The sequence below is a fragment of the Branchiostoma floridae genome, chromosome 8, assembly GCF_000003815.2.
Source record: "Branchiostoma floridae strain S238N-H82 chromosome 8, Bfl_VNyyK, whole genome shotgun sequence".
Classification (NCBI taxonomy): domain Eukaryota; kingdom Metazoa; phylum Chordata; class Leptocardii; order Amphioxiformes; family Branchiostomatidae; genus Branchiostoma; species Branchiostoma floridae.
The window spans coordinates 18,085,195-18,111,872 of record NC_049986.1 but is presented as its reverse complement, the minus strand read 5'-3'; the positions used below and the strand labels follow the sequence as shown (position 1 = coordinate 18,111,872).

The window sequence follows — 26,678 nt, the reverse complement described above, 5'->3', positions numbered from 1 at the left end:
TTGGTTGGAACGAGGGTAGGGACTAACCAATTTTTGACCTCTCCCCTGTCTGCATTTATTTTATGAAACAGCATGAGTTTGCTGGGGAAGAAAAGCAAAGCCATTTCCAAAGGCGGGAACATAAAAAATTGGAGCAAAATGGGGCACACAGAAAAGGCGAAGGTCGAAGCAAACTGCACAAACCAATGAGCTTTTATCAAAGCTTGATAAAAGCTCCTTGCACAAACAGATGATTATACGCCATAGCTCTTATGGGCGGTCCGTCACAAGCAAAAATTGCTCCATCCACCTAAAAAGGTCAGAAATGTTCCTATGCATCACACCCCATGGCATTACAAAATACATCTACACAACTGAGAAGTCAGATTGAGTTAGGATTGCATGGATTTTCACTCGATGGGCAGAGCAGATGGTTCAAAAATGCTGTGGCTTCGAGAAGACATGCACCAACACGTGGGGTGCAAACCTTCAATCTTTACAAAATTGCACCTCAAAATAGCGCCAAAAATCATTTCTTAATGCACAAGGAGTATCTTTGCACACTGGTAGCTGTACTCTGGCACTCTATCGCCCAAAGCAAGGCATTTTCCAGACTTATTCAACAGCGTGCGGCGTACACCCACCTTCCAGAAGCTTCCTCTCTGCTCTGGCCACGGCACACTCTCGACGTCTTGAAGTCAAAGTGCATTGCGGACGAGTCCAACTCAAATAGGGGCGTTGTAATGGGTGAAGCCCATTCATGCAAGGTCTGCTTGGTACTGTACTACACGTACAATACTTGATACCTTATTTGATTCCGTTGCAAAGAATGTTATAAAAATCATAATATACTAAGTAATCCGTCTCGTTAGATACTAGGTGCGTGGTATTTTGATATTTCAAATATATTCAAAGGATCTATGTACTCTGTAACTGTAACCTCCTTCCTTGCTGTAACTTTCTGATAGATGTCAAAGATGTAGAAAAAAACTGAAAAGGAATGGGTTAAATACGGCGATGCGACCATGTGATATTTTGCAATTTCTTGCATAGGGGTTATATTGGAGTCTAGTTAAAGTTCTAAAGTTGCCAATGATATATCTACTGGAACAGTTTCACTTTATCAAGAATGGATAACCTATATTGATTCTCGGCCAAACTGGACGAAACTGTGAAGGTCCGGCGTGTTTACAGTTTGCCAGATGCACGTGCATTTCACATGTTCTGCACTGAAACTTGCTTACAAGCTTGGTGTAACATTTCGGGTAAAGAATTACATTTGGCATGATTTCGGTGGAACTGACAGATAGAGACAATTAGGTCTTATGTCTTTTATTTTATCGTAGATTTGAAACAATTCAGATCCAGTCGCTTAGTAATCGGCGCTCACCGCTTAATTGACGTGGCTGTATCATAGTGCACCAAGGACATTCAACGTCCTTGATTGCACCAAGTCAGTTTCTGTCACTGTATGTTTCCAAATGGAACAGACAGAAAACAATGAATCATTTACACTTTTAAACGTAAGACATGAATATCAACATCAGGTTACTCTGAATGATCATCACTCATCGCTTATGGCACGTGGCGAAACATTATTGCACCAGCTCAGCGATCTTCCAGGGAAACCCTTCACTTCCGGGGTCCCCCGTCCGATTTTCGCGGATATGACGTCAGACATTTTAACACTGACGTGTATTTTTTCGACGAACTGGTCACATGCCATAGCTTGACCAATCAGTGGAAGACATTTGGATGAGGAAACCAATCAGGAGCAGACATGTTGAAACGGCCCAGCCAATCAGAGCACGACACGATCTGAGACGTGGGGAGTGAAATATCGAATGCACTCGTCACAGCGTCACTTTCAAGGAGGAAAAGACGACGTGGAGAAGAGTGTAGAAGAGAAAATTGATCAGATTTTACAGTGTGACAGCTGTTACCCGACTTTCGACAGATTGAGAGTCAACACAACAAATCCAGGTAAGCACAGATGTCTTGAATCGGGTTGTTTTTCAACCATAATTTTTATGGGGAGGTTTTTACCTGTGTAGGTGCGCACATGTGACATGGCGGCCATGCCCAGATGCTAGCCGGCTTTTTCAGAGTTCCGGGTTTTGTGATATCTTGAAATAACTTCTCGGTATAAGTTCATCATGTATATACTCGTTATGTTTTAACAGACCGTATGAAAAACATCCAGACCCATGAAAATTTAGAAAGTTGTGTCTTGACACATTTAAAGGTCCGTTCCAACATTCCGGAAGTCTGGCTGAAAAAAATCCACCTTCTTTCGAAAATCCAAAGTTACAATATGTGTATGTAAATACATGAACTGCGAAAAAATCTCTCATACCGAAAGACAGCAACGTCCCTCTTTGAAATTGAAGGATTCTGGTTTTACCAGGAAGTTGTACGTATGGGGGAGGGGGGCACCTCTTAAGGGCCATACTGCAATGAATTTGTTACGAAACGACTGGCCATGAAGGTAGCCGGCTAAAAGCTAGCGTGGGAAATAATTTATAACTATCAGGTCACTCAATTTCACCCTGGACCATCGGTCACAATATTTTGGACTTAATTCTTGGACGCCCTGGTGATCCTAAGTGTGGGATTTAAATTTAGCCTTCTAGTAAATTTGAAGCAGGTGGCTGTGTTGGGTCAAGAATCGAACAGATGATTTCTTACACCACTGAAGAAACTGTAAACCCATATGTTACTGCATAACATTACTGCATAACATGCACAAGGAGAATATGTGGGTGTTCATAGGGGTTTTAACTTAAATTTAAGTTCGCAATAGTGCTATAGTCACAATAATGGAAACGCCCGTGGTTGACCCAGCACTGGCAGCAGTGTCCCTTTCAGTGCGCACTTAGATTGAGAACCAGTGACTGGTTCTCAGTCTAAGTGCGTACTGAAAGGGACACTGAAAACCATGAACATAAAACAACTGCTAAAAGAACTACAGTAGCCCCATGTTCATGTTCCTATTTGCATCCTGTACAGAATGAAGACTTACATGTATGCGGTACTAGCCGTGGCGCTGGTCGCCAACATCGCGCACATCCGTGCTGACGATGATGAGGAGGACTCGAAGAAGGACAGCGTTGGAACTGTCGTGGGCATCGATCTCGGAACTACTTACTCATGGTGAGACTTAGAACTGAATTTCCCTTTTTTTGTTACAAAGAGACCAGCAAATCTTTTCCATATGAAGTTTTAAAAAAGTGTTACATAATCTTTTGCTGTCAAAGCCTGATTTGGCTGCCTTTCTTAGTTTGTCATGAACATTTACATCTATAAATTAATCTTAACAACTAAACAGATCATTCAACAAGGAACTAGAAAAAACTTAGCGCCTGCACCAAGGCCAACTGATGATGATTATGATGTCTTATTAGAATAAATAAAATCAATAATTGATTTCCTCACATCAGTTAAAACTGACAATGTCCACATGTTTAAACATTGTTGGATGTTTTACTTTCTAGTGTTGGAGTATACAAGAATGGACGTGTGGACATCATCGCCAATGACCAGGGAAACCGTATCACCCCGTCGTACGTCGCCTTCACGGCGGAGGGTGAGCGTCTCGTAGGAGATGCCGCCAAGAACCAGCTGACTACCAACCCCGAGAACACCGTCTTCGACGTCAAGCGTCTGATTGGCCGAACATGGGACGACCCGTCAGTGCAGCACGATCTCAAGTATTTCCCATTCAGGGTAAGATGCGATATGATATTAATAACCAGAAAAGGAACTTAGAAACTAGCTAATCATAGGCATAGTCTGAGGTTTTGTGTAAGTTATGTAAAGGGACATTTAATGACATGTTTTACAAGTTGAATAAGTTCAACTATAAGTTTTTGTTCTATTACGTTGTGCATGCTTTTTAAACATCTTTATAAGATTTATCTCAACAGGAAGACATGGTATTTTGTATTTGCCTTTTTCCTTTTTTTCTCCTTCTCATAAAACTTGGACAGCTCATATGTCTGAAGTGTAGTTTTGATAGTTGTAAGAAGTTTGTCATTTCTAAGACCTTTTGTCCGTTTGTGTTCAGGTGAAGAGCAAGAACAGCAAGCCCCACATCTTTGTGGACATTGGTGACGATAAGGACCACATGTTCGCACCCGAGGAGCTCAGCGCCATGATTCTTGGAAAGATGAAGGAAACGGCCGAGGCCTACCTGGGAAAGACGGTCACCCACGCCGTCGTTACCGTCCCCGCGTACTTCAATGATGCCCAGCGCCAGGCCACCAAGGATGCCGGCGTCATCGCTGGCTTGAACGTCATGAGGATCATCAACGAACCGTAAGTATTTTCTCACTGATGTCTTGGTTGAAAAAGATCTTCCTATCAGGAAGTGCATCTTTGTTGGTACGTTAACAGTGTAAAAGGTGTTCTGATTTTTTCCAACACAAATGACAGATACCTTGGTATATTTTTTTTTTCATGTTGTTTTGTGACTTTGCTGGAAGATAATGTTTGACTGTGTTCTAAATTAAATACTCTTTATACACAACATTTGCACTATTTTCACCGACATTTAAATGATCGTCTGTCAACATCGGTGGCAATAAGGTACAGTTTTGTAAAAATCATCTTTCATCTATTCATGGATGTGTTTTTAACTTTGCTTCTTGTTGTTGCGCCACAGAACGGCAGCTGCCATTGCGTATGGTCTCGACAAGAAGGAGGGTGAGAAGAACATCCTTGTGTTCGATCTCGGCGGCGGAACCTTCGATGTTTCTCTCCTGACCATCGACAATGGTGTGTTCGAGGTGGTGGCCACCAACGGAGACACTCACTTGGGTAAGGGCTTCATCCACTGATTGTTGTATTGCTCCTTTATGATTATATTATAGATACAGTCAAACCTGGTTAAGCTACCACCTGGCACAGGCAACCACCTGCAGTCACGAGCCACATTTAACAGTCTCTTCCATTTTTACAAAGTTCTGTCATAGACCGTAGACCTGAGCAACCACTTTTCTTCAGTCCTTTGATTGGTTCCTGAATCCAGGTTTGAGTGTGCTTGTGTAAGACATCACCTCACTTGTGTAACTGCCATTTCATAAAAACTTGGTTACCTAGTATTTGACATATATATATATATATATAAGGATAGATCTAGAAGAAATCCTAAACCTTCTCTCCTTCTTCTGTCTTGATATGTTACCAAACTTAAGACTTCGTGTTGGAACAAAGTTTAAACTTCACAACTATGGATTCTTGTCTTGTCTTGTCTTGTCTTGTCGTGATACTAGACAAAACCCCGCATGGGGCATAGTGTCTAGGACTTATGGTCAGGGCCTTACCCAAGTGTGGCCGGTGGTGGTGGTGCATGCCGTCAACAAGAAAAAAGTGGTGCATAAATAAACGAAAAAAAAAGGTGCTACTGTACATTGCCACACTAGGTATAGGCTCCTCCCCTTACAGCTGGGTGAAGCCGGGGTAACCATAGTACTTGGCCACCCCAGCTTTAAAGCTATCTGTAGTCTTGGTTTCGATAAGATGTTGCGGAAGTGCATTCCATTCTATGACTGTTTTAGGGAAAAAGCTGCCTCGGTATGTTTCTGTCCTACATGCGACTGTGGTAAAACGTTGCTGGTGTCCTCTGGTTATGTTAGTATTTCTTGTGAGGATATTGTGGATGGGGATGGCAATAAGATTATTGACAGCTTTGTACATAAGTGAAAGGCGGGCAACTTGTCTGCGCTGTTGAAGGGTGGGCCAACCGAGGGTTTGCAGAGTGTGTGTAATGCTGGTTGTCAAACGGTAGTCGCCAGTGGCGAACCTGGCGGCACGCCTCTGTACTGCCTCTAACTTGTCCTCAAGTTTGTTTGTTTGTGAATGTATGCGTTTGTGGGGGTCCCACACAGAGGACGCATATTCAAGTTTAGGTCTTACAATGGACAAATAGGCTTGAGCTCTGATTGATCTACATGCTCCTCTCAGATTCCTTCTCAAGAATCCCAGAGTACTGTTTGCTTTTGCTGCTATATAATCTATGTGTGTATTCCATTTCAGGTTGTGTGAGAGTATGATACCTAGGTAAGGGTGTTGCAATGTAGACTCAAGGGGTTCTGAGAACATTGTGTATAAGTGCTTAGAAGCTCTTTTTGATTTATGTATGTGCAGAATCGAACACTTCTTCACATTAAAGCGTAACTGCCAAAGATCCGACCACTTACACAATTGGTCAAGATCCTTCTGTAGAGTGTGTTGATCTTCTTCCTTTATAATGGGGTGGTAGAGTAAGCAATCATCGGCGAATAAACGAAGTTGTGAGGTAATCCCTTTGTTGATGTCATTTATATATATCAAGAATAATAATGGGCCTAATACAGTGCCCTGAGGCACGCCAGACCGTACCTTAACGGGTTTAGACTTATCTCCATCCACCACAACTTGCTGATAACGGTCAGTCAACCAGTTCTTTATCCACTGAAGTGTTTTACCTCTTATACCATAATAATCTAGCTTCTTAAGTAACCGCATATGAGGAACACTATCAAATGCTTTTGCAAAATCAAGTATGGCCATATCAATTTGTGTACCTTTGTCAAACCAGGAAAAAAGTCCGTGAAGGGTAGTAATAAGTTGAGACTCGCAGGAATGATTGGTCCTGAACCCATGTTGTGTTGGCAATAAGATGTTATGTTCCTCTAAATGCTTCATGGTAGCTGAGTACATTATATGCTCTAGGAGTTTGCAACACACACTGGTTAAAGAAACAGGCCTGTAGTTCGAAGGGTCACTCCTATCCCCTTTTTTGAAAATCGGGTGGATAAAGGCTCCCCTCCAATCCACAGGTACCTGTCCTCCTTGCAGTGATTGGTTGAAAATAAATTGAAGGATGGGGCTAATCTCCTGTGCATACTCCTTTAGTATCCTACAGGGTAGGAGATCTGGGCCTGCAGCTTTTGTTGGGTTAATCCCCTCCAACAATTTGCGCACACCTTCTAGAGTGACTACTGGTTGCAGCATGTCATGGTATGGGCTAGTTCCCATGTCTGGTACATTATTAATATCTTCATTCGTGAATACCGAGTCAAATTGTTGACTAAGGACCTCTGCCTTCCCCGATCCATCGGCTACGAGATCGTTGCCGCTGACAAGGGGTGCAACCCCAGAAGTAGTCTGTTTTTTACTTTTGATGTATGACCAAAATTTCTTGGGGTTGTCCAAGGCTTCATCCAATATTTCCTTGAGGTATTCATCATGGGCTTTCTTTATTCTTCGTTTGACTTCTTTGCGGTAACATTTGAAGTTCAACCAGTCTTGTTCTTGCATAGAATTTTTTGCTTTTTTGAAGAGTTTCTTTTTCTTTTTGATTGCTCGTTTTAATTCTGCCTTGACCCATGGGCAGTGATGACGGCAAGACAATTGTTTCTGTGGTATATGCTTCATGATTTGCTGTCTGAAACCTTCAGTGAAATACTTCCAATTTTGTTCTACTTTGTAGTTTGTAGGCGTTCTATCCATAAACTGTTTTTCCAGCTGTTGTAGCCCCTCAGTCAGTGCAGTTTTATTTGCTTTCTTATAAATGTATACTGATCGAGGTTTCTTTTTGTTAATTCTGACACGTGTATTAATGCATGCCTTCACTGCCTCATGGTCGCTAATACCGGGGGTAGTACAAACCTCCTCGACGAGCCCGGGGTCTGACACCAGGGCCAGATCCAGGATGTTGGCGCCACGTGTTGGGGAGTGCACCACCTGTGTTAGACTAGCGCTCTGAACCGCCTCCAAGAATGCATTATTGATCCCCACCCCCGTACTGGGGCGATTCTACCAACACAGATGAGCCTCAATTCAGAAACAACAGCTAAACTTACAATGTTATGCTTTCTCTCTCAGGTGGTGAGGACTTTGACCAGCGTGTCATGGAACACTTCATCAAGCTGTTCAAGAAGAAGAAGGGGAAGGACATCCGTAAGGACAACCGCGCCGTCCAGAAGCTGCGTCGTGAGGTGGAGAAGGCCAAGCGTGCGCTCAGCGCCCAGCATCAGACGCGTATCGAGATCGAGTCCTTCTTCGATGGTGAAGACTTCTCCGAGTCCCTTACCCGTGCCAAGTTTGAAGAATTGAACATGGTAAGAATTTTGTGTATTCACCTCAAGTCTTTTTTGAAAGAACATTTTTAGGAAGTTCAACAGAATTTTCTTGATTTCTTGTAAGTTGTAGTCACTTATTTTTGTACCTTTTCAGACTTTCTTATTCCAGCTTCTTATTATTATTTACATGTACCTTACATTGTATTTGACCCCTTTCTCACCTATCTGATAAACACTTGTCTATCTATTTAACATCACTGTAATTTCTTTGCACCTGGAGTCCTCTCATACCTGTTTCAACTACTGGTAACCCAACCTCTGATGTTAGGATCTGTGCTAGCTAAGGACGGTCATACCAGCTATATAGATACAGATACAGCTGTGATGGGATACCTAATTTGCACAACCATAACACATTTCTTTCTCCATCCGTTACTCCAGGACCTGTTCCGTTCCACCATGAAGCCAGTACAGAAGGTGTTGGAAGACTCCGACCTGTCTAAGAGCGAGGTTCACGAGATCGTGCTCGTGGGCGGCTCCACCAGGATCCCTAAGATTCAGCAGCTCGTGAAGGAGTTCTTCAACGGGAAGGAGCCGTCCCGCGGCATCAACCCTGACGAGGCCGTCGCGTACGGTGCTGCTGTCCAGGCCGGTGTGCTGAGCGGAGAGGAGGAGACTGGTGGGTGTTTGTTTTTGGTCAACTTTCTTGTCTTTGTACTTTGATACAGTTTTATGTCCCCTAGTAATTTGTTATGGTAGGTGTTTTTCGAGTCAACTTTTCTTGTCTTTGTAAATTGATTATATTTTTATGCCCCCTTTATCAATTTGTTTGTTAGGTTTTTTTAAAACATATAGATGTTAACTTAAGAACTGTTAACAATTTTGCACAAGTGTTGCACCTTATGTATGTAAAAGACTTGACATCATTCATTTCATCATTGGTACAAACTTTTCCCTTTTACATTCAGTGATATTGCTTGATTAATACTTTTTCTCAGTTTTGTGTAGATACCATTTTTGTTTGGATACAAAACAATTAACATGACAAATGTTAATGATCCAGCCATCCTGTCAGACTTTGCACATCTTGACTAAGTTCTCTGTTTGTATGTGTTTCCCCATAGGTGACCTTGTACTTCTTGATGTCAACCCCCTGACCATGGGTATTGAGACTGTCGGTGGTGTCATGACCAAGCTGATCCCCCGTAACTCCGTCATCCCCACCAAGAAGTCCCAGATCTTCTCCACAGCGGCAGACAACCAGCCCACTGTCACCATCCAGGTGTTTGAAGGTACGCACAGCTTTCCTTTGAAGCTGTCTCCATAGGTCATGTTGTGTAGTTATGTATCTGTTACATCATCTTATCTATAGGCAAGAGTCTTGTGCATTTAGGGTGGTTATTAGATTGCAGTGCTGATTTTAACATACTTCTATTCTTACACTTAATGACAACACTGAACCAAAGTTTGACAGATTATTTTAGTTGAAATTTAATGCTAGTGACCTTGTATAGCTGGAGATGAAGTAAGATCCAATATGCTGCACAGCCTTACATTTCTAGCACCCAGACATCCCACTAATGTATATCTGAAAATAACTCAAACTGTTTATTTTTCATTACAGGTGAGCGACCAATGACAAAAGACAACCATCTTCTCGGAAAGTTCGACCTGAACGGCATCCCTCCAGCTCCCCGCGGTGTCCCCCAGATTGAAGTCACCTTTGAGATTGACGTTAACGGCATCCTCAAAGTGTCCGCAGAGGACAAGGGCACAGGCAACAAGGAAAAGATCACCATCACCAATGACCAGAACAGGCTATCACCCGAGGACATTGAGAGAATGGTTTCAGACGCTGAAAGATTCGCAGAGGATGACAAAAAGGTCAAGGAAAAAGTAGAGGCCAGAAACGAGCTGGAAAGCTACGCCTACTCCCTCAAAAACCAGATTGGCGACAGCGAGAAACTAGGAGGCAAACTCGAGGATGACGACAAGGAGAAAATCTCAGAAGCAATTGAAGATAAAATCTCCTGGCTCGAAAGCAACCAGGACGCAGACACAGAAGACTTTAAGGCAAAAAAGAAGGAGTTGGAAGAAGTAGTAACACCTATTATCAGCAAATTGTACGAGGGGCAAGGTGGAGCACCACCACCCACAGGGGAGGGGGAGGAGGAAGATGACTCAGAAAGAGATGAGCTATAAGACAGTGGGAACCAAAAGGGGGAGGGGGGTGTTGAAGTAGCACACTTGTAGGTAGACCATTCACCATTGTAGTTCTGTCCTGAAATCCTGTTAAAAGTTGGAGAAAATCCGAAAAAAAACACGGAAAATTCCTTGCTATAGGCTACAGAAACCTGTGTCAATTCTGTATTTTCTAGTGGAGAGACCTTGTTCATTTTTTATTCCCAAGATTTAATTCTTACATCAAAGGGTGTAAATTTATATCGACTCTCTAATGTAAGCCCTTATTTAGAATATAGCAATAGTGTTTGCTTCCCAGGAAATTTGAGCTTAGACACTCTCAACTGTTCTGTAACTTATGTTCTATAATATGATGTTGTACTTGTTGTATAAAGGTTGTAATTTCTTCCTAAAGCAAGTTGACGCGAGTATGTTTAGTGATGCAGTCTTTGCAGTTATGTGGTGATTCCTGTGGTGAATGCTTCATGTGATGTTAAACTTTGGTATACGCACCATGCTCAAATTATACCGAACTGTGACCAAAGTTTAAGTAACTCCTGAATTCCAATGCCTGTTGTATCCTGTGTTTCCCCGCATGCTTGTAATCTGAGCAGTATGTTCTCAGCTGTGTCAAAGGTCAACTGAAGTTTAAAAGAGAAAGATAAACTATTTTTGTTAGCTGAAATGGTCAGCTGAGTTATCCACCCTGAGAAGACTTATTTGTAAAATATCAGATGATGGTATTAAAAGAAGTTGATGAAAATGAATTTTGTATTGTTTATTTATGGCTGGTGATACTAGTTTGAATCCTGACTCCAAGCAGAGGTTGAGTCATGGAGATATAGTAGTACCGATAGTCAGGAAAATAACCTCTCAGAGGAGCACTACTATATCTGTGCGACTCAACCTCTGCTTAGAAAACAAACAGTCCTTACTGAGGTTAAGTTTGGTTTATTTCACCGTACACGTGTACTTTTGGTCCAGTAGCATAGCAATAAACTAGCTATTCCCCTAGAAACGCCCAGTTACATGAGTAGGGAATCAAATGCGTTAATTTTCCTAAAGAGGATTGAACAAGATATTCATTCGGCGAGTATTGGCTTCGATGGTTTCAAAAAGTAGCTTAGGAGGTGCCATTTCTGACATTAGATTTACTTGGATTTAGGAATACAGTGAGTGAATAGGTCATTTATTAAACTTATCTGCACAAAAACAAGAAAAAGCATGGTTTCGTCTGTACAAATCTATTAAAATTTCATGCAAAGTAAACTACACCTTCACCAATATCCACAGTGCAAAATTAACATACAAGAGAAATGGCAATGTATCATCAACTTCCATGGCAGCCCATAGCCATACTCATGGACTATGAATGCAGTAGAAGCCAGTTAATTGCACAACGGATTACCATACACTTCGGTTAATTGCACTGAATCCCAATTTCGCAAACTGGTGCAGTCCAGCTGTATAACTTCGCATTATGCATGAAATACGATTACAAATGGAGTGTGAAATTAAATGGCTTCTAATGTACAAGTACAATATGTACTAGAGAGGTGGTAGTGTGACTTATGCAACTACAAAGTATGAAAGGTTGAAAGAATACTCATAGGGAAAAATTCTAGCACCAAGAGGACAGGTACCTAAAATTGTGTACAGTACATTGTCTTTACACAACCACAGACAGGTTTTCTACTCTAATCACACATGCTAAATGTTTTCCTGTGTGCACATCTTCTATGTAGCTAACCTGGTCACCATTGTCCACTGGTCAGCTTAGTGGTATTTTACTTGGTTTTATTTTTATGGTGAGATCCTAAAATTGTACCCTTGCAACTAGGTAATTTCACTGTGGTAGTGTAACAAAGACCTATTTTGACCACGTACACCATCAAAACACCATGAAAACCTCCTTTCCTTCACCAATGAAATAAAACCACCGTAAATGCAAAATGCAACAAGACTAGTACTAGTGTAAATTGTACCTTGTACTACCTGTGGGCTCTACCGGACTGACTATGCTGGCTTTAGGGGGAATAGTTTACCAGGGAGTCTTGCCACCATAAGGTTTTATTGGCCAAAGGGGAAATGTTAACCTTAGTGTGGACTGACTCTCCTGGCTAATTATTCCTGTATTCGTCAAATTCTATGATCCGTACCGAAGTTTGCTGCGTGTGACGGACAATTTTTTAAACCTTGACGGACAAAAATTCTTGGTGGAAGCTACAGGCGGCTTGGGGACGCTGTCCACGGTCGGAAAGCCACACACTGTTTGTCTTGCTATTGTTATGATTGTTGACTTAGTGTGTTGGCACCCTTTCGCATACGATAATCTCATTAAAAACCGGTTTTCAAGGTCTCAGTTCCGTCTTTCTAACTTAATTTTCGCGGTTTTCGTGACAGTGGGAATTGGCTGACGGAAAAAAATTTCGAGCTGGCTAGAGCCCTGTCCGTACCCCCACAGAAAGACCTTGTGAAGGCTAAAGTTTCCCTTCTGTCCTATACAAAAGTCACACTGATACTGCTTCAGCGGTTTCTCTCTCATGTTTTCTCCTTATGTGCCGCTTTAGATGATAGTTATCAGTCGTCCTGTAGCCACACTCCTCACACATGAAGCGTTTCTCCCCGGTGTGTGTCAGCATGTGCCTGTCTAGATGGTTCTTCCTTGCGGTGGAAAAGTCACATTGGTCACACTTGTGAGGTTTATCCTCCGAGTGGGTCGTCAGATGTCGGCGTAGATGACACTTCCGAGCCGTCCGGAATCCGCACTTTTCACACAAGAAGGGCTTCTCACCATCATGTTTTGCCATGTGCCGATCTAAAGTGGTTTTCCATGCTGCGGAAAAGTCACACTGATCACACTTGTATCGTCCCTCACCTGAATGAATAGCGACATGCGCTTTTAAACTGTCTCTATGTATTGTACTAAAGTCACAGGCATCACACTTGTAGGGTTTCACACCTGTATGTCTAACAAGGTGTGCTTCAAACCTTCTTCTCTTTGTTGTAGTGAAGTCGCAGTGGTCACAGTTGTAAGGTCCGAAGTGCTCCCTTCCTGCAGCATGCGCTGCCATGTGTCTGTCTAAAGCTTTTTTTCGCCAAACAGAATGGCCACACAAGTCACACTTGTGTGGTTTGTCCCCTACATGGCCCCTCATATGAGTGACCAGGTTACCTCTCTGAGAGGTGCGGTACCCGCACTCCCCACACATGTACGGTTTTTCACCCGTGTGCTTACGCATGTGTGAGTTTAATCTGTCCTTTAAAGTTGTACGATAGTCACACTGGTCACATTTGAAGGGTTTTCCACCTGGGTGTGTTTTTGCGTGTTTAGACAGATGCTTTCCGTTTGTCGTCGTAAATTCGCACTCCCCACACGTGTACGTTTTTTTCTCATCGGCATGTTGACTGTTCTTGTGCTTGTTTAGATTGCTTGGATGGGAGGTGGAATAGTCACATTGATCACATTTGTGAGTTTTTTCTTGTACGTTTGTCTGGGCTTGGGCCGTGAGTGAGTGAGTTACTGTTGTCTGAGCTTGTTGGGTTACCTGTCCTGTACTGACAATGGGCAAAGGCATAGCCATAGGATACACCAGTATTACTGGTACCGATATGTTTTGTTGAACTTGAAACATGTTGAATCCTCTGTCTTGTAAATGTTCATGGAAGAACACTTCACTGTCGAGTTGCAAAGTTTAGTTGTACCTTCCTTGCGCCGAATTACCTTTGAAGTTGTCTTGCTGACTCACTGTGTCTGATCCCATGTGTCTGGTTTATTGTGACGTCCTGTCGATAGTTTCTCAACCTTCCCTCCCGTGTGATTCTAAACATAGAAAATGAAAAGTGTCAAACCGGACATGACTTTCTAATACTAATAGTTTCCATCATTGACATGTACATGTATTTTACTTTTTCTACCATCATATATTCCTTTCTTTTTGTTTGGCACTCAATAGTCCAACATGCTTTTATATAATGACAGTGTGAGTGTTGGCTGCTTGCTATATGAACCTTCTCTGCTCAAAATTATAAAATTTATAATAACTAGAGTTCGGGGACCTCATACCTCCATGAAATATTTATTGCTTTTTTGTGGATGGTATGTATGTTTATAGTCGGTTGTATTTGAGAGTAATGGTTATAAATGTTATGGGAAAGTAGTGGTGTATTTATATAATGACACAGAGGATGTCCATCTGATTAGTAATTATTAAAATGTGACACTTAATTGTGTAATGTGCGTTTAAGAGGTCGACGGCATATGGTAGCGTTGGTGTTCCTTAAGCTTGATGTTTGGCATTTAAACTGTCTAAGGTTGTCAGCATTATTGAGGTTCGACTATGTGCCTCAGAGCGGTGTGGTGGGAGGAAGTTGGGAAACTCAGAAAGAAGAAGGGATGTGGCCAACTTTAGTCAGATGGTGATTTGATTTTCCACCAATATGTCATAACATCAGCTGTTCACACGGTACAAAAATGAGATGCACACTTTCCTCTGATAGCCCTACATCAACTGTAAGATGAATACTTGGCGCCAACCCCGTCTGCTAAAAAACAAGTACCATTGGCTACGAAAGAGACAACTAACAACTGTCCCTTATCGTAACGAAATCAGAACATCTGTATCGCCCATAAAACTTCTGACACCCAACCCATCTAAGATGAGAGGACCTAATGGCATTTTAATCACCATGTCACTCAAATCAGCAGTACAGTATGTGAGACATACATACCTGTTAAGCATTACCGTTAAATGTACTTCAACTTCTTACAATTATACTTACGCTTCACATCTCCATGACATCTAATCACACCACATCACATCTAAGCAGACATAAATAAAACTAATTATCATATTCAAAAAACTCGGGGTTCCCCAAACAGCTGTCATACAAATCACCTCACTATCTGCTTCGAGCTAAGCCTATTAACAAACACTTAAAGCACGATGCCTGTTACAATATATCGCAGATATAGGGGGGATTTCTGATATTATTACATCGATTATAACGACAGATACGGTGCCCAAAATCACATCTATTCGAGCTTTCATCACAGCCCACCAACACAACAAGTATGAAACCAATCCATCCAGCCGTTCTTGAGTAATCTTGTACACAGACAGAGACACATAACAGAAAATATAACCTCCATGACATTTCATGGAGGTAACTACTGTGCCAACTGTTACAAATATTTCAAACAGTCCTAAGCAGACATAAATAAAACTACTGGAGGTTCCCCAAACAGCTGTCACCTCACTATCTGCTTGCAGCTAAGCCCATTAACAAACACATACAGCACGATGCCTGTACCAATATATCTCAAATGTAGGGGTGATTTCTGATATTATTACATCGATTATAACGACAGATACGGCTCCCAAGATCTCATCGATTCGAGCTTTCATCACAGCCCACCAACACAACAAGTATGAAACCAATCCATCCAGCCGTTCTTGAGTAATCATCTACACAGACAGAGACACATAACAGAAAATATAACCTCCATTCCATGACATTTCATGGAGGTAATGAATGATGGATTTCCGGCTCAAATCAGAAGAACAACAACATTTATATATTTTCCTAATTTATTATTTAAACATTTAAAATACCACCTTGATCTCTACCTTCCATTGGATTTTACTCACATGAAACATCCAACGAATTACACTAGATATCGTTATACTATGCAGCTTGTAACAGGATTGTAAACAGCAGCGCTAGACAAGAGCGCCACTAGCTAGTGATCATGAGTACGAAACCATTTTTCGACGCGCCCTCCCCCATTTGCCTGGCCCTTTCAAAACACACCAGATGGCTAATCTATCATAGCATGAGCCGATTTAGTCAGTGTTAACAATAAGTAGATGCCTCACCTACAGACTTACGATGTTTCGTAAGTGATACGGCGTTGGAATATGTTGATAATCGCGTGACAATGAATGACTTCAAAACCCAAGCGGGAGAATTTGTTTGAAGGTCAAAGGTCAGGGTTTAGAAACCTGATTACCCGATGGTCACACATGAAAAAGGTCACAGTATAACTGACTGTATGGTACTTTCGGAGTTAGACCAAAATATACGCCAAATCATAGGTGTTAGTTGTAACCACTGTCATAACATGATAGTCTTCTTGAGGCCGGATTTGAATGACTTAAAATTACAACAACAAAAAAATGAAAATTTGCTGAGAGCTAGAGTCCATTTCGAGACACCATGAGGGTTTTTAGACAATAATCATAATAAGTTGCAATTATTTTGAATAAAAGAATATGTAAGCCCCAACAATTATAATTTTATCAAAAATCATAATATCGAATTTTGAATCTATTTGAATTCCTTTGAATACTTTGGAAAAATTTTGAAAGAGATCACACAAAAATCTCTTTATTTACAATAATTTTTAAACATCTGCAGGATTCTTTCATTTACAAAAAATGGTAAACCTTGCCAAATGGTAGAATTGATTTATTGCCCCATAAAAGTTAGCCCCTTTTGTCTGCCTGGTATATTTTAGATTTCACTGATGGGCACTGGTGGGTCCTTTGTGGTAGGCCATTGACATGACACCCAACCGTACTTTGCAAGGATATGTGAATTGCTTTCTTCCTAGCCCACTGACCCAATATTACAAAAAATGGTAGAAAATAGTAAATAATGGCAAAATGCTGTTGCCATTGCTTACAAACTGTTAGAAGTATTCTGTTCCACATTGTGAATATTTCAAAGGTTTCACACACCGGGGAAAATGTTCAGAAAAGTTCAAACAGCATTAGAAATATTTCAAAAGTACAAAATCTCCTGGACATATGATTGAAAACAATTGAAACCATTTGTAAATGATGACAATGGCAACCCTCCCAGTGACTCGGAATCGACTCTAGTTAGCTGCAAAATGTTGCCTTTCCGAAGTTAGGCCTACGTCACATTTCCAAACCAGGGCCCAGCCAGTCAGCTTTTGGGAGCAAAAAGTATGAAATAAAAGACACCAAACACAAGATGTAAAGAGAATAGTCAGGGGCATTTTTTTGTGTATATTTTGCAGTACACATTTTTATTTTTCATTTTTCATCAACGGCCCGGCCGGGCCCCAGTTCGGAAATGTGACCCTAGCCTTTAATAGCCTTGGTACCATTTGATTAGTGAGCCTGACCTGAAAAGATTTTTTAGGACAGGCTAACTTTGGGTACTTTGGTACTAAATTTACAACTACTAGTATCATGACCATCATTAAAATAATGTACCAATGAAACCGTCGTTTCAAGAAATGTTGCCTTTATTGCTTATACACACATGTCAGATAAACTGTTGAACATAACATAACAAGTCACAATGGTTTAGTAGAGCTAATTTCTAACAACGGTGAATGGCACAGAATAGTCAAAGTTGAAAGTACTGCATATTTACTTACAAAATCTCATCAAGAGGAATTAAAGTTGTTGGAGGCTCAACCAGACAGAAAGTGTCATTTTTACATAACGTTAACTACTAACGGTCTCCAACACCGAGACTCTACAGGGCTCGAAATACTGGGTGCAAGTGCACCCAGGTGCACCCAAAATTGGAGCTGTGCACCCAATTATTTTCTGTGGGTGCACAGGGTGCACCCAAATATTTTCTTAGGTTTATGTATGTAAAGATATCAAAGTATACTAGTATACATCATATTCTTGACATCTAAGTGTTAGAAGGATAATAAAAATGTCTGTCATGGTACTTGTTAAAGAATTTGATAGTTTGTAACTAAGTTTTGCTATTAGGTTATTACTTAAATTTAAGTGGTGCACCCAAACATTTTTTGGTGCACCCAATTTTTTAAGCTGGGTGCACCAGTGCACCTAACCCATAAAATGAATTTCGAGCCCTGCTCTATTATATGTTATCTACTATCTATTATCTAAACAACATCATAAGTATAATATAGAAAGAGAAGTTTTCTATCCACTATAATAATAATTTTAGTGATAAGTTAGAGCGGCAAGTAGAAAAGTTTTCAACTTGATCTAACAATATGGCTCACTTGTTCAAGGCTATGATACTACTACTACTATGAATAGATAGATGTAAATGTTAGATAGGCTATGATACATAGGTGAAAATGTTACCTTCCGTTGAAAGCAGTGTCAAAAGTCAAAGTCAGTGATAATCAGTTCCTTGCCATGCAGCTACATGTTATCCTCAAAACCAGAGAGGCAACTACCTTACACGGTGTTATTCTAACCAGTAAACTATGATCACCTGATGGTTAACGTTATCTAAACTACTGTACACTTGACTCATAAAACAAAACAATTATTATATTCCAGATACTGGTAGCCTTCTCTGTAATATCCATGATGCTCTATTACATGGAATCCTGTATGTGCAAATGAGTGCAACTGTTATCATCAGCATCATAATGTCCAGAGGACTGGGTTCACAAAAGGTACTGTCCAACATGATACGGAAAATAAGAATTTTTTGTGCTATTGACAGGATGTATCTATCTACAATATTTTGGCAATATTGACATCATGGCAGCAGACAATTCTCAAAGAGAAGGCCCTGGTCTTTAACCAAATTCTACAACGCAAAAAAATCAATTCTACCCCAGGAGCCGAACATGCCTGGAACCTTCGCATCAATAGCTGTAGACTTTCATCGGCATCACAGTAGGTTTGCATGTGAGTTTTTAAATGTCTTGGGGTCCAGACAGTCCTACTGTAATCTTCACACTGGTAGAATTTCTCACAGAGTCAGTAAATTCCCATATGATGTTTGCAATGACCCAGCTCATTGAACGTTTTCTGTACTCCTAACATTTGTACGTTTTCTGTCTGTCATGCTTTTTCAGAAATCCCAGTATACTGAACTGTTCGCTGCATGCACTCATCACACCTGTTGGGCCTTTGAAAACTTTCAACGTGTACTGGTATGATTCTGCATGTGTCTCTTCAGATTACCCAGCTGACTGAACTGCCTGCTGCACTCCTCACACTTGTATGGTTTCTCACCTGTGTGAGTCCTCATATGACTCTTCAGAGTACCCCGCTCACTGAACTGTTTGCTACACTACTCACATTTGTATGGCTTCTCACCTGTATGAGTCCTCATATGACTCTTCAGAGTAACAGCATGACTGAACTTTTTGCTGCACTCCTCACATCTGTATGGCTTTTCCCCAGTGTGAGTTCGCCTGTGTTTCTTCAAATGACCCAACTCACTAAACTGTCGGCTGCACTCCTCACACCAGTACGGTTTCTCCCCTGTGTGACTCCGCATATGTATCTTCAGATTACACAACAAACTAAACTGTCTGCCACACTCCTCACATCTGTAAGGTTTCTCTCCGGTATGAATCCGTATATGTTTCTTCAGACGACCCAGCTCACTGAACTGCTGGCCACACTCATCACATCTGTAGGGTTTTTCGCCAGTGTGAGTCCTCATATGCTTCTTCAGAGAATCCAGCAAACTGAACTGCTTGCTGCACTCCTCACATCTGTAGGGTTTCTCCCCTGTGTGCGTCCTCATATGCCTCTTCAGAGAATCCAGCAAACTGAACTGCTTGCTACATTCCTCACAACTGAAGGGTTTCTCACCTGTGTGGGTGCGCAGGTGTCGTTTTAACTTACTGAGAAAAGAAAACTGCTTATCACACACGCTGCACTTGTGGGTACGCGGAAGATTCTCTCCACGTCCATCCCTTTTCTCCACTTGTTTCAGACGAGATGCAGCTGCGGTTGCCATGTTGTTGATCACGTCTGTGACACTGCAGGAATGGAAATGAATTCAACTAGAAAGGCCGACATTTGCTTAAGAGCAAATACAGCATATTTCAGCCATACCTCTTCCCACGCAACATTGGACTGTTCCAAATCACCCCTGCGCAAAAATGGAACATCCTCTTAACAGTACATTATCCCCCAAAGTGGACTGGTATTGTGAATTGATTCCAGGTAAAAACAGAGCTTGCTTCTATTTTTCAGAAAATGACAATAATCACACCTTCCATTCAGAAAGTTTTCATCATGACTGAAAATTGTTGAATGACTTCATGTAATGTCATTAACAATTTTCAGTACGATAACTATGTGTAAGTTTAAAAAAGTATAAGCTCCTTGTGATGTGGGTACATTTATTTTTGCAGTGAACTTTTTTTATTCAAGTAGGGCATACGATTTAATAATTACCAAGCAGGTGCAGGTACTGTAGGAGCGTTTGTTTTCTTCAAGCTGTAAAACTGTTAAACTGTTTTACTTTGTATGCAATCAGCCATCGAGCCTATTCTTATTTTAGTTTAACAACTTCCTGCCAGACCCGGAAGATACGATTGAACCTTGTTCGAGGATTTATTTTCGTCTGTCTGGTCAGTCTGTTCATACCCTGGCACTGAGAGTGTTTTATTGGGCTGAAACTCTGGCAGTTTAAAGTTACTTACAATTTAAATGTTCAAAGTTTATGTCAAACAACAACAGCACTAGGAAATATGGCCACTATAGACAGGTGGTCACTATAGAGAAAATGCTGATCTATTGACTAGGAGCCATACGTTACACATGATTTCAGTACACTGATCATTAATCATATAAACATTGCACAGGTAAGCCAATTGTCATACGTTACACATGATTTCAGTACACTGATCATTAGAAATATTGATGAGAAAATAATCATTCTCGCCACTGTCTAACTTAAGTTCAAATAATTCTGAAGAGAAATATTGATGAGAAAATAATCATTCTCGCCACTGTCTAACTTATAATTACGTATCAAAACTAAACGCAGATTTTCTAACTAACGCACCTTTCGCCGACTTCATCAAAGGACCGCCGGCTATCAATCAAACACGGCTGATGATTAGACTTAGAGTTTCAAACAGTCATGTGCTGTGTGCCAGTTGACAGCGAACTTCATGCTACGTGATGTTTTACATTGCTTTGACCTTCTTTCCTACAGCGGTGCTTCTACAAAATATTTAGACTGTAACACTGAGTCCCACATGTTTTATAGAATAGAATTTGACGCAGAACAGCGTTTTTTGCTGGGTATTTTTCTTGAAACATGTCCGTGGGAATATCAGCGAGGCGGCGACGTAGGGATATCAGACCGTCAAGAAAAGTCGCACGGCGGCTAACGGCGCAGCGAAGATACTAGCGCTGTAAATAAGCGCTTCAACTAAGGATGGCAACCCGTACAATATTTTTGTATACTGTTGAGCTAAGTAAAGTTTGTTGTTTATGAGGTTTTAGTTGTGTTTGAAGCTTTGACCCGAAATATTTTAAAGTCAAACTGCTGAAGAGAAGTAAGTGACTGCTACGGTTATCGTAGATATGGCCCTAAAAAAACTGATAAAAGAAGCCTTCTCAATAGTCTAATATGCAAGAGCTTCCGGGGGGGCTTCGCCCACCTGGTCCCCCCCCCCCCCACAGTGGCCCTGCCCCTGGACCCCGCCAGGGACATTCGGCGGCCCCCGGACCCCTGTCCGACGCTTTGAAAAAATCCTGGCGAGAAGTCTGTACGGCCTGAGTCTTCAAGTTAACGTATTGTGTGGTCCCGCTTATGAATATTGATTAGCCTTCGCTTTCCTCTTCGCTGATTGGCTGAACCATAAATTGAATTAACTCTTCCTGCCGGCTAGACGCAGGTGCAGATGTCGGCTCTGTGGGGTGAACGTCCGAAAGGTCATGGCATGGAGAACGAAAGAAAACCAATTTCCCCTAAAAAAAGTGCTGTAATTAAGCCTTTTACAGTACTTTATGCCAAAAATTTTACTTGGATCATTTTACCAACTATCTTATGCCTATCTATACCAAATGTTACTCATACCAGGGTACAGGGGTGCAAAATATACCGTTATAAGACCGTCAACAACAGTCGCACGGAGCTAACAGCGCAGCGAAAAAAACATCGCTAGCGTTTCAACTTCGGATAACAAGTTACAAGTACTGTTGAACTCAGTAACGTTAAAGTTTGTTTTTAGTTGCCTTTGACGGTTTGACCTGAAATAGTGTACTTACGCTAAACTCCTGAAGAGAAGTTAAGTGACTGCTGCGATTATCATAGATATGCCCCTAAGAACTGATACAATACAAAGCCTTCTGAATAGTCTAAAATGCGCGAGCCTTAGGCGGGCTTCGCTCCCCCTGGCGGGAACACTGCTATATACGGGATCATGAGGCCCCGCTTATGAATATTAATTAGCCTTTGGCCTCCTCTTCGCTGATTGGCTAGGTCTTTGATTCAATCAACTCTCCGGCTGACGCGCACAGGTGTGGCTCTGTGCGGGGTCACGGAAGGTCACGTCAGGAGGCCAAAAGAAAACAAATTTCCCCTCAGAAAAGTGCCAAAATTAATCATTTTAAAGTTGTTTATGTCAAAAATTTGACTTGAATCTTGTTGCCAAGTATCTAATGCCTATCTATACCAAATTTCAGGTCATTTAATTGTAATACCAGGGTACAGGAGCCAAAAGTGTCCTTTTTTGGTCAAAAATTGGCCAAAAATCGCAAAAAATAAGCCTTTTGTTGCACTGTACACCAAAGGTGTTATTGAATTTATATGAAGGTATTATCAAGGCACATCTGTGTCAAATTTCAGCTCATTCGGTTGCAATACCAAGGTACAGGAGCCAAAAGTGTCCTTTTTTGGTCAAAAATTGGTAAAAAAAATCGCAAAAATAAGCATTTTGTTGTACTGTACACCAAAAGTGTTATTGAATTTATATGGGGGCATTATCAAGGCACATCTCTGTCAAATTTCAGCTCATTTGGTTGTAATACCAGGGTACAGGGGCCAAAAGTGTCCTTTTTTGGTCAAAAATTGGTCAAAAAATCGCAAAAATAAGCATTTTGTTGTACTGTACACCAAAAGTGTTATCGAATTTATATGGGGGCATTATCAAGGCACATCTCTGTCAAATTTCAGCTCATTTGGTTGTAATACCAGGGTACAGGGGCCAAAATATACAGTTTTGGTCTAAAATTGACCAAAAAAATCTCAATAAAATCATTTTAGAGGCAGATATGAAAAAACTGAGAAAAAAGCATCAAGGTATTGGCCCATTCTACCCCTGTGCCAAATTTCAGGTCATTCGGTCCAGGAACGGCGGAGATGAATCACTTTGAAGATTTGACAGGAGAAAGAAGAAAGAAAGAAAGAAAGAAACATTACGAATACAATATATTTCACCATACTATGTATGGCTGAAATATAATTACTCAGAGCGTTAGGGTTAGGGTTACTACTAGGGTGGGTATCGGTATAGAAAATTCTGGTACAGGTACGGTTCAGACCCAGAGGATCAGATCCCAGTCCAGACCTGAACCTAATTCAGAAATTGTTAGTAAAAACTAGTGAATTGCCAATACTCAAAACAATGGTCCAATCGGCTACATCTCTTTGCTGGAGTATCTGACTCTCACTGGCGTTTTCAAATCACGTCTTCTTGTAATCTCTGCAGGTTTGGCTCAGTAGAAATTCACCTTGAGTATTCACCTTGAGCGACAGCCAGTAGGTACCCGTTAGAGTAATGAGGCTGTACATAGTTAAACTGCGGGGCTGTAGCATCTGGTCTTCCTTCCTTCCTTCCTTCTCTCCTACCTTCCTTCCTTCCTTCCTTCGTTCTTTCTTCACTGCAACCTACTGGTTCAGTAGGAGAACTCGTATTCGTACAGGTCCTTGTGTGTGTTCCACTCAGCCGACAACCTTGATTTGAACAAGTTCACTGATTTGCTGGTCACCGTCTGTTCGGAGAGCTTATTCCACATGGGTATCACTCTTGCTGGGTAAAAATTGGCCCTTGGACCCTTGGAGCACTGTATCTGGTACTTGTACGAGTGGCCTCTTGTGGAGGTTGCCAGGCTAGGCGTGAGCATAGCTCTGCTACAGAGGTTGCAGTGGTTACTGGTTCTGCATGTGACTAACCCATGTGTTATCTTGTAGAGAAGAATTATGTCTGCTCTTTTCCTTCTGAAGAGAAGTGTGGGTAGTCCCAGAGCCCTTAGTCTCTGTGAGTAGGGAAGGTGGGAGATTGAAGGAACCAGCTTTGTAGCTCTTCTCTGTACCCTCTCCACCATGTCTTTGTCTCTCTTTGTTTTTGGATCCCAAATGACCGTTGCATACTCTAGGTGGGGACGTATCAGGCTTTTGTACAGCAACACAAATGAGTCTATGTCCAGATATTTGAAAGTGTGTCTTATAGCACCGAGCACCTTGTTGGCTTTGTTGACCTGGTTCTGTACATGACTGCTGAAGCTCAGCTTACTGTCTATGAGTACTCCTAGGTCTTTCTCTTCCGTTGTACACTGTAGGGTATGTACTGATCCGTCTGTCTTGATCATTGTGTATTTGTGTCCGGGATTACCCTTCCCAAGGTGCATCGGCTTACACTTATCAGGGTGGAATCTCATCTGCATTTTTCTCGACCATTCTTGTAGTTGGTCTAGATCGGCCTGAAGGCAGGTCGTATGACCTTCTCTTGCACAGTCCTCGACGGTTGCATAGATCTTTGTGTCATCCGCAAAGAGAGATACAAAGTTCTGCAGTGTGTCCGGTATATCGCTCACGAAAATCATGAATAGTAAGGGACCCAGTACACTCCCTTGTGGGACTCCGCTTTCTACCCTCTTCCAGGACGATGTAGCTCCGTTTACCGAGACTCTTTGTCTTCGTTGGGTTAGGAAGCCTCGTACCCACTCTAACAGCTTTCCTCTAATGCCAAAGGATTCGACCTTTCTAAGGAGCCTTTCGTGTGGGACCGTGTCAAAAGCCTTAGCATAGTCTAAAAATATAACATCCACTTGTAGTCCGTGACTTAAGGCTTCGGTCCACACGTCAAGTGCCTCGAGTAGGTTAGTCACTGTTGATTTCCCCTTGGAAAAACCGTGCTGTTGCTCACATGTGAAATTGTTTATCCTCATGTGTTCAATCACCTTATCTGAGATTATTCTTTCCAGCATCTTGCAGGGCACTGATGTTAGCGAGACGGGACGGTAGTTTGCTGGGTCTGACTTCTCACCCTTTTTGAATATAGGAGTGATACTTGCTTCCGTCCACTGCTCTGGAAGTACTGCATTACTTAAGCTGAGTTGATAAACCTTGGTTAGTGGGACCACAATTTCGTGTGACAGTTCTCTAAGAATTCTCGGGTGAAGTCCGTCATTACCTGGGGACTTGTCCGGACGCAGCTGGGATAATTGGTCCATAACCATTTCCTCAGTGACTTCTATTTTGTCCAGGACCGGAGTCTGTAGAGGTTTGGGATCGAATACTGGCATGTTGTCGTAGATCTCGCGTGTGAAGGTCTTATGGTACTGATCATTTAGTATTTCTGCTTTGTCCTTGTCTTTGGTAGCAAAGTTACCCTTCGTGTCCTTCAAGTCACCCACCTGTGATTTTACTGATCTGCGGGAGTTCACATAACTCCAAAAAGCTTTGTTATTTGTCTTAGCTTCCTTGGCGAGTGATCGTTCAAAGTCTCTACGTGCTTGTCTTGCAGCATGTGTTGCGGCATTTCTACATTCTTTGTAAGTTTTCCAGTCTTCCTTGCTTTTCGTGTGAAATGACCATAAACTTCACTTTTGTTTTTTTGCATGGACCGCTATGTGCCAAAATGTGTGAAATCCTGCTGATATCATCTGGTAATTTTCTACTTGGTCCAAAATCTGGTCCAAAGACACTTTTCAGGTACATCGTACTGGTATATGGTACCAAGGAGGTTATATCCTTGATGGTACCCACCCCTTATTTATGTAAAATTGTAATGAAATGGTACACAGGTAAAGAAAACCCGTCTGGATGTGTAATGCAAAACAATGGTCGAGACCTTTTTCGAGGACTTTACCTTTGACATACATTGTACATGTACCTAGAATTCCTGTCGACGCACGTGTACTGATCTCTGTGAAAGGGCTCATAAAAGATCTCTGTGAACGGGCTCATAAAAGTGGAGGAACAGGCAACTCTCTTAGTTCATTTTCAGATATTTTGTACATTGTACCATGACTTCAACCCTTGAAATTCTTATTAACTGCATGTGAACCCTGCTATAAATTTTGAGGCATCGAACCAAAAATACTGTGTTCTACCAAGGGGGCCCTTTTCATTTTCAACCTCCTTGGTTCTAAAGTACATGTATACAAATTTTCCAGACGCCCCCCTCCCCAAATTGTTATCTGCATGACCCTAGGCCTAGCTTTCAAAACACAACAGATAAATATTTGTTGTTCAGATATAGCACTAGCACGAGGACGATTAAATAACAATAAGTGGATGCCTTACCTGCCGACTCAATATATTTCCTGATTTGAGTTGAAATATGTTATAAATTGAACCCCAAGTTACAGCGTAGTAACGCTGTTTGTCCTCACTATCCAGGTCCAGATGCCTGTGGTCATTTGCATATTCGTGACGCGACAAGCTAACGAACCCTGATTGGGCAACGCATATTGAAATCGGGCCGCTGCTGAC

At 41.6% G+C, this 26,678-nt stretch overlaps 3 protein-coding genes across 5 annotated transcripts; 1 reads left to right on the top strand and 2 right to left on the bottom strand.

Moving 5' to 3' along the window:
* The first annotated feature begins 1,776 nt into the window (after nt 1–1,776).
* LOC118420822 (endoplasmic reticulum chaperone BiP-like) lies at nt 1,777–10,993 on the top strand. Its single transcript, XM_035827843.1, has 9 exons — nt 1,777–1,962; nt 2,989–3,132; nt 3,474–3,705; nt 4,046–4,296; nt 4,643–4,797; nt 7,849–8,084; nt 8,487–8,724; nt 9,170–9,337; nt 9,670–10,993. Exons 2-9 carry the CDS (start codon nt 2,990–2,992, stop codon nt 10,245–10,247), a joined length of 2,001 nt encoding a protein of 666 aa, XP_035683736.1. The 5' UTR covers nt 1,777–1,962; nt 2,989; the 3' UTR covers nt 10,248–10,993.
* Nucleotides 10,994–11,237: 244 nt separating this feature from the next.
* Nucleotides 11,238–16,541, bottom strand: LOC118421610 (zinc finger protein 525-like). 3 transcript variants are annotated; one of them, XM_035828966.1, is made up of 2 exons: nt 16,106–16,541; nt 11,238–14,049 (listed from the first exon to the last, which is right to left on the bottom strand). In XM_035828966.1, the coding sequence occupies exon 2, from the start codon at nt 13,859–13,861 to the stop codon at nt 12,737–12,739; it is 1,125 nt and encodes a 374-aa protein (XP_035684859.1). In that variant the 5' UTR covers nt 13,862–14,049; nt 16,106–16,541; the 3' UTR covers nt 11,238–12,736. The 3 variants fall into 3 exon arrangements, with proteins under 3 accessions (XP_035684859.1, XP_035684860.1, XP_035684861.1); XM_035828967.1 differs by having other exon boundaries at nt 16,110–16,541; XM_035828968.1 differs by having other exon boundaries at nt 16,118–16,541.
* Nucleotides 16,542–18,890: 2,349 nt separating this feature from the next.
* On the bottom strand, nt 18,891–26,563 carry LOC118421576 (zinc finger protein 782-like). The gene is made up of 2 exons (XM_035828922.1): nt 26,490–26,563; nt 18,891–19,980 (listed from the first exon to the last, which is right to left on the bottom strand). The coding sequence occupies exon 2, from the start codon at nt 19,956–19,958 to the stop codon at nt 19,281–19,283; it is 678 nt and encodes a 225-aa protein (XP_035684815.1). The 5' UTR covers nt 19,959–19,980; nt 26,490–26,563; the 3' UTR covers nt 18,891–19,280.
* Nucleotides 26,564–26,678: the final 115 nt, after the last annotated feature.

Bases quoted from the DNA above. Each gene is read 5' to 3' on its own strand.
- LOC118420822 (XM_035827843.1), top strand. From the start codon at position 2,990: ATGAAGACTTACATGTATGCGGTACTAGCCGTGGCGCTGGTCGCCAAC. The intron at 3,133-3,473 runs GTGAGACTTAGA...TTTACTTTCTAG, and splicing joins CTCGGAACTACTTACTCATG to TGTTGGAGTATACAAGAATG. The intron at 4,798-7,848 runs GTAAGGGCTTCA...TTTCTCTCTCAG, and splicing joins CAACGGAGACACTCACTTGG to GTGGTGAGGACTTTGACCAG.
- LOC118421610 (XM_035828966.1), bottom strand. From the start codon at position 13,861: ATGTTTCAAGTTCAACAAAACATATCGGTACCAGTAATACTGGTGTAT.
- LOC118421576 (XM_035828922.1), bottom strand. From the start codon at position 19,958: ATGGCAACCGCAGCTGCATCTCGTCTGAAACAAGTGGAGAAAAGGGAT.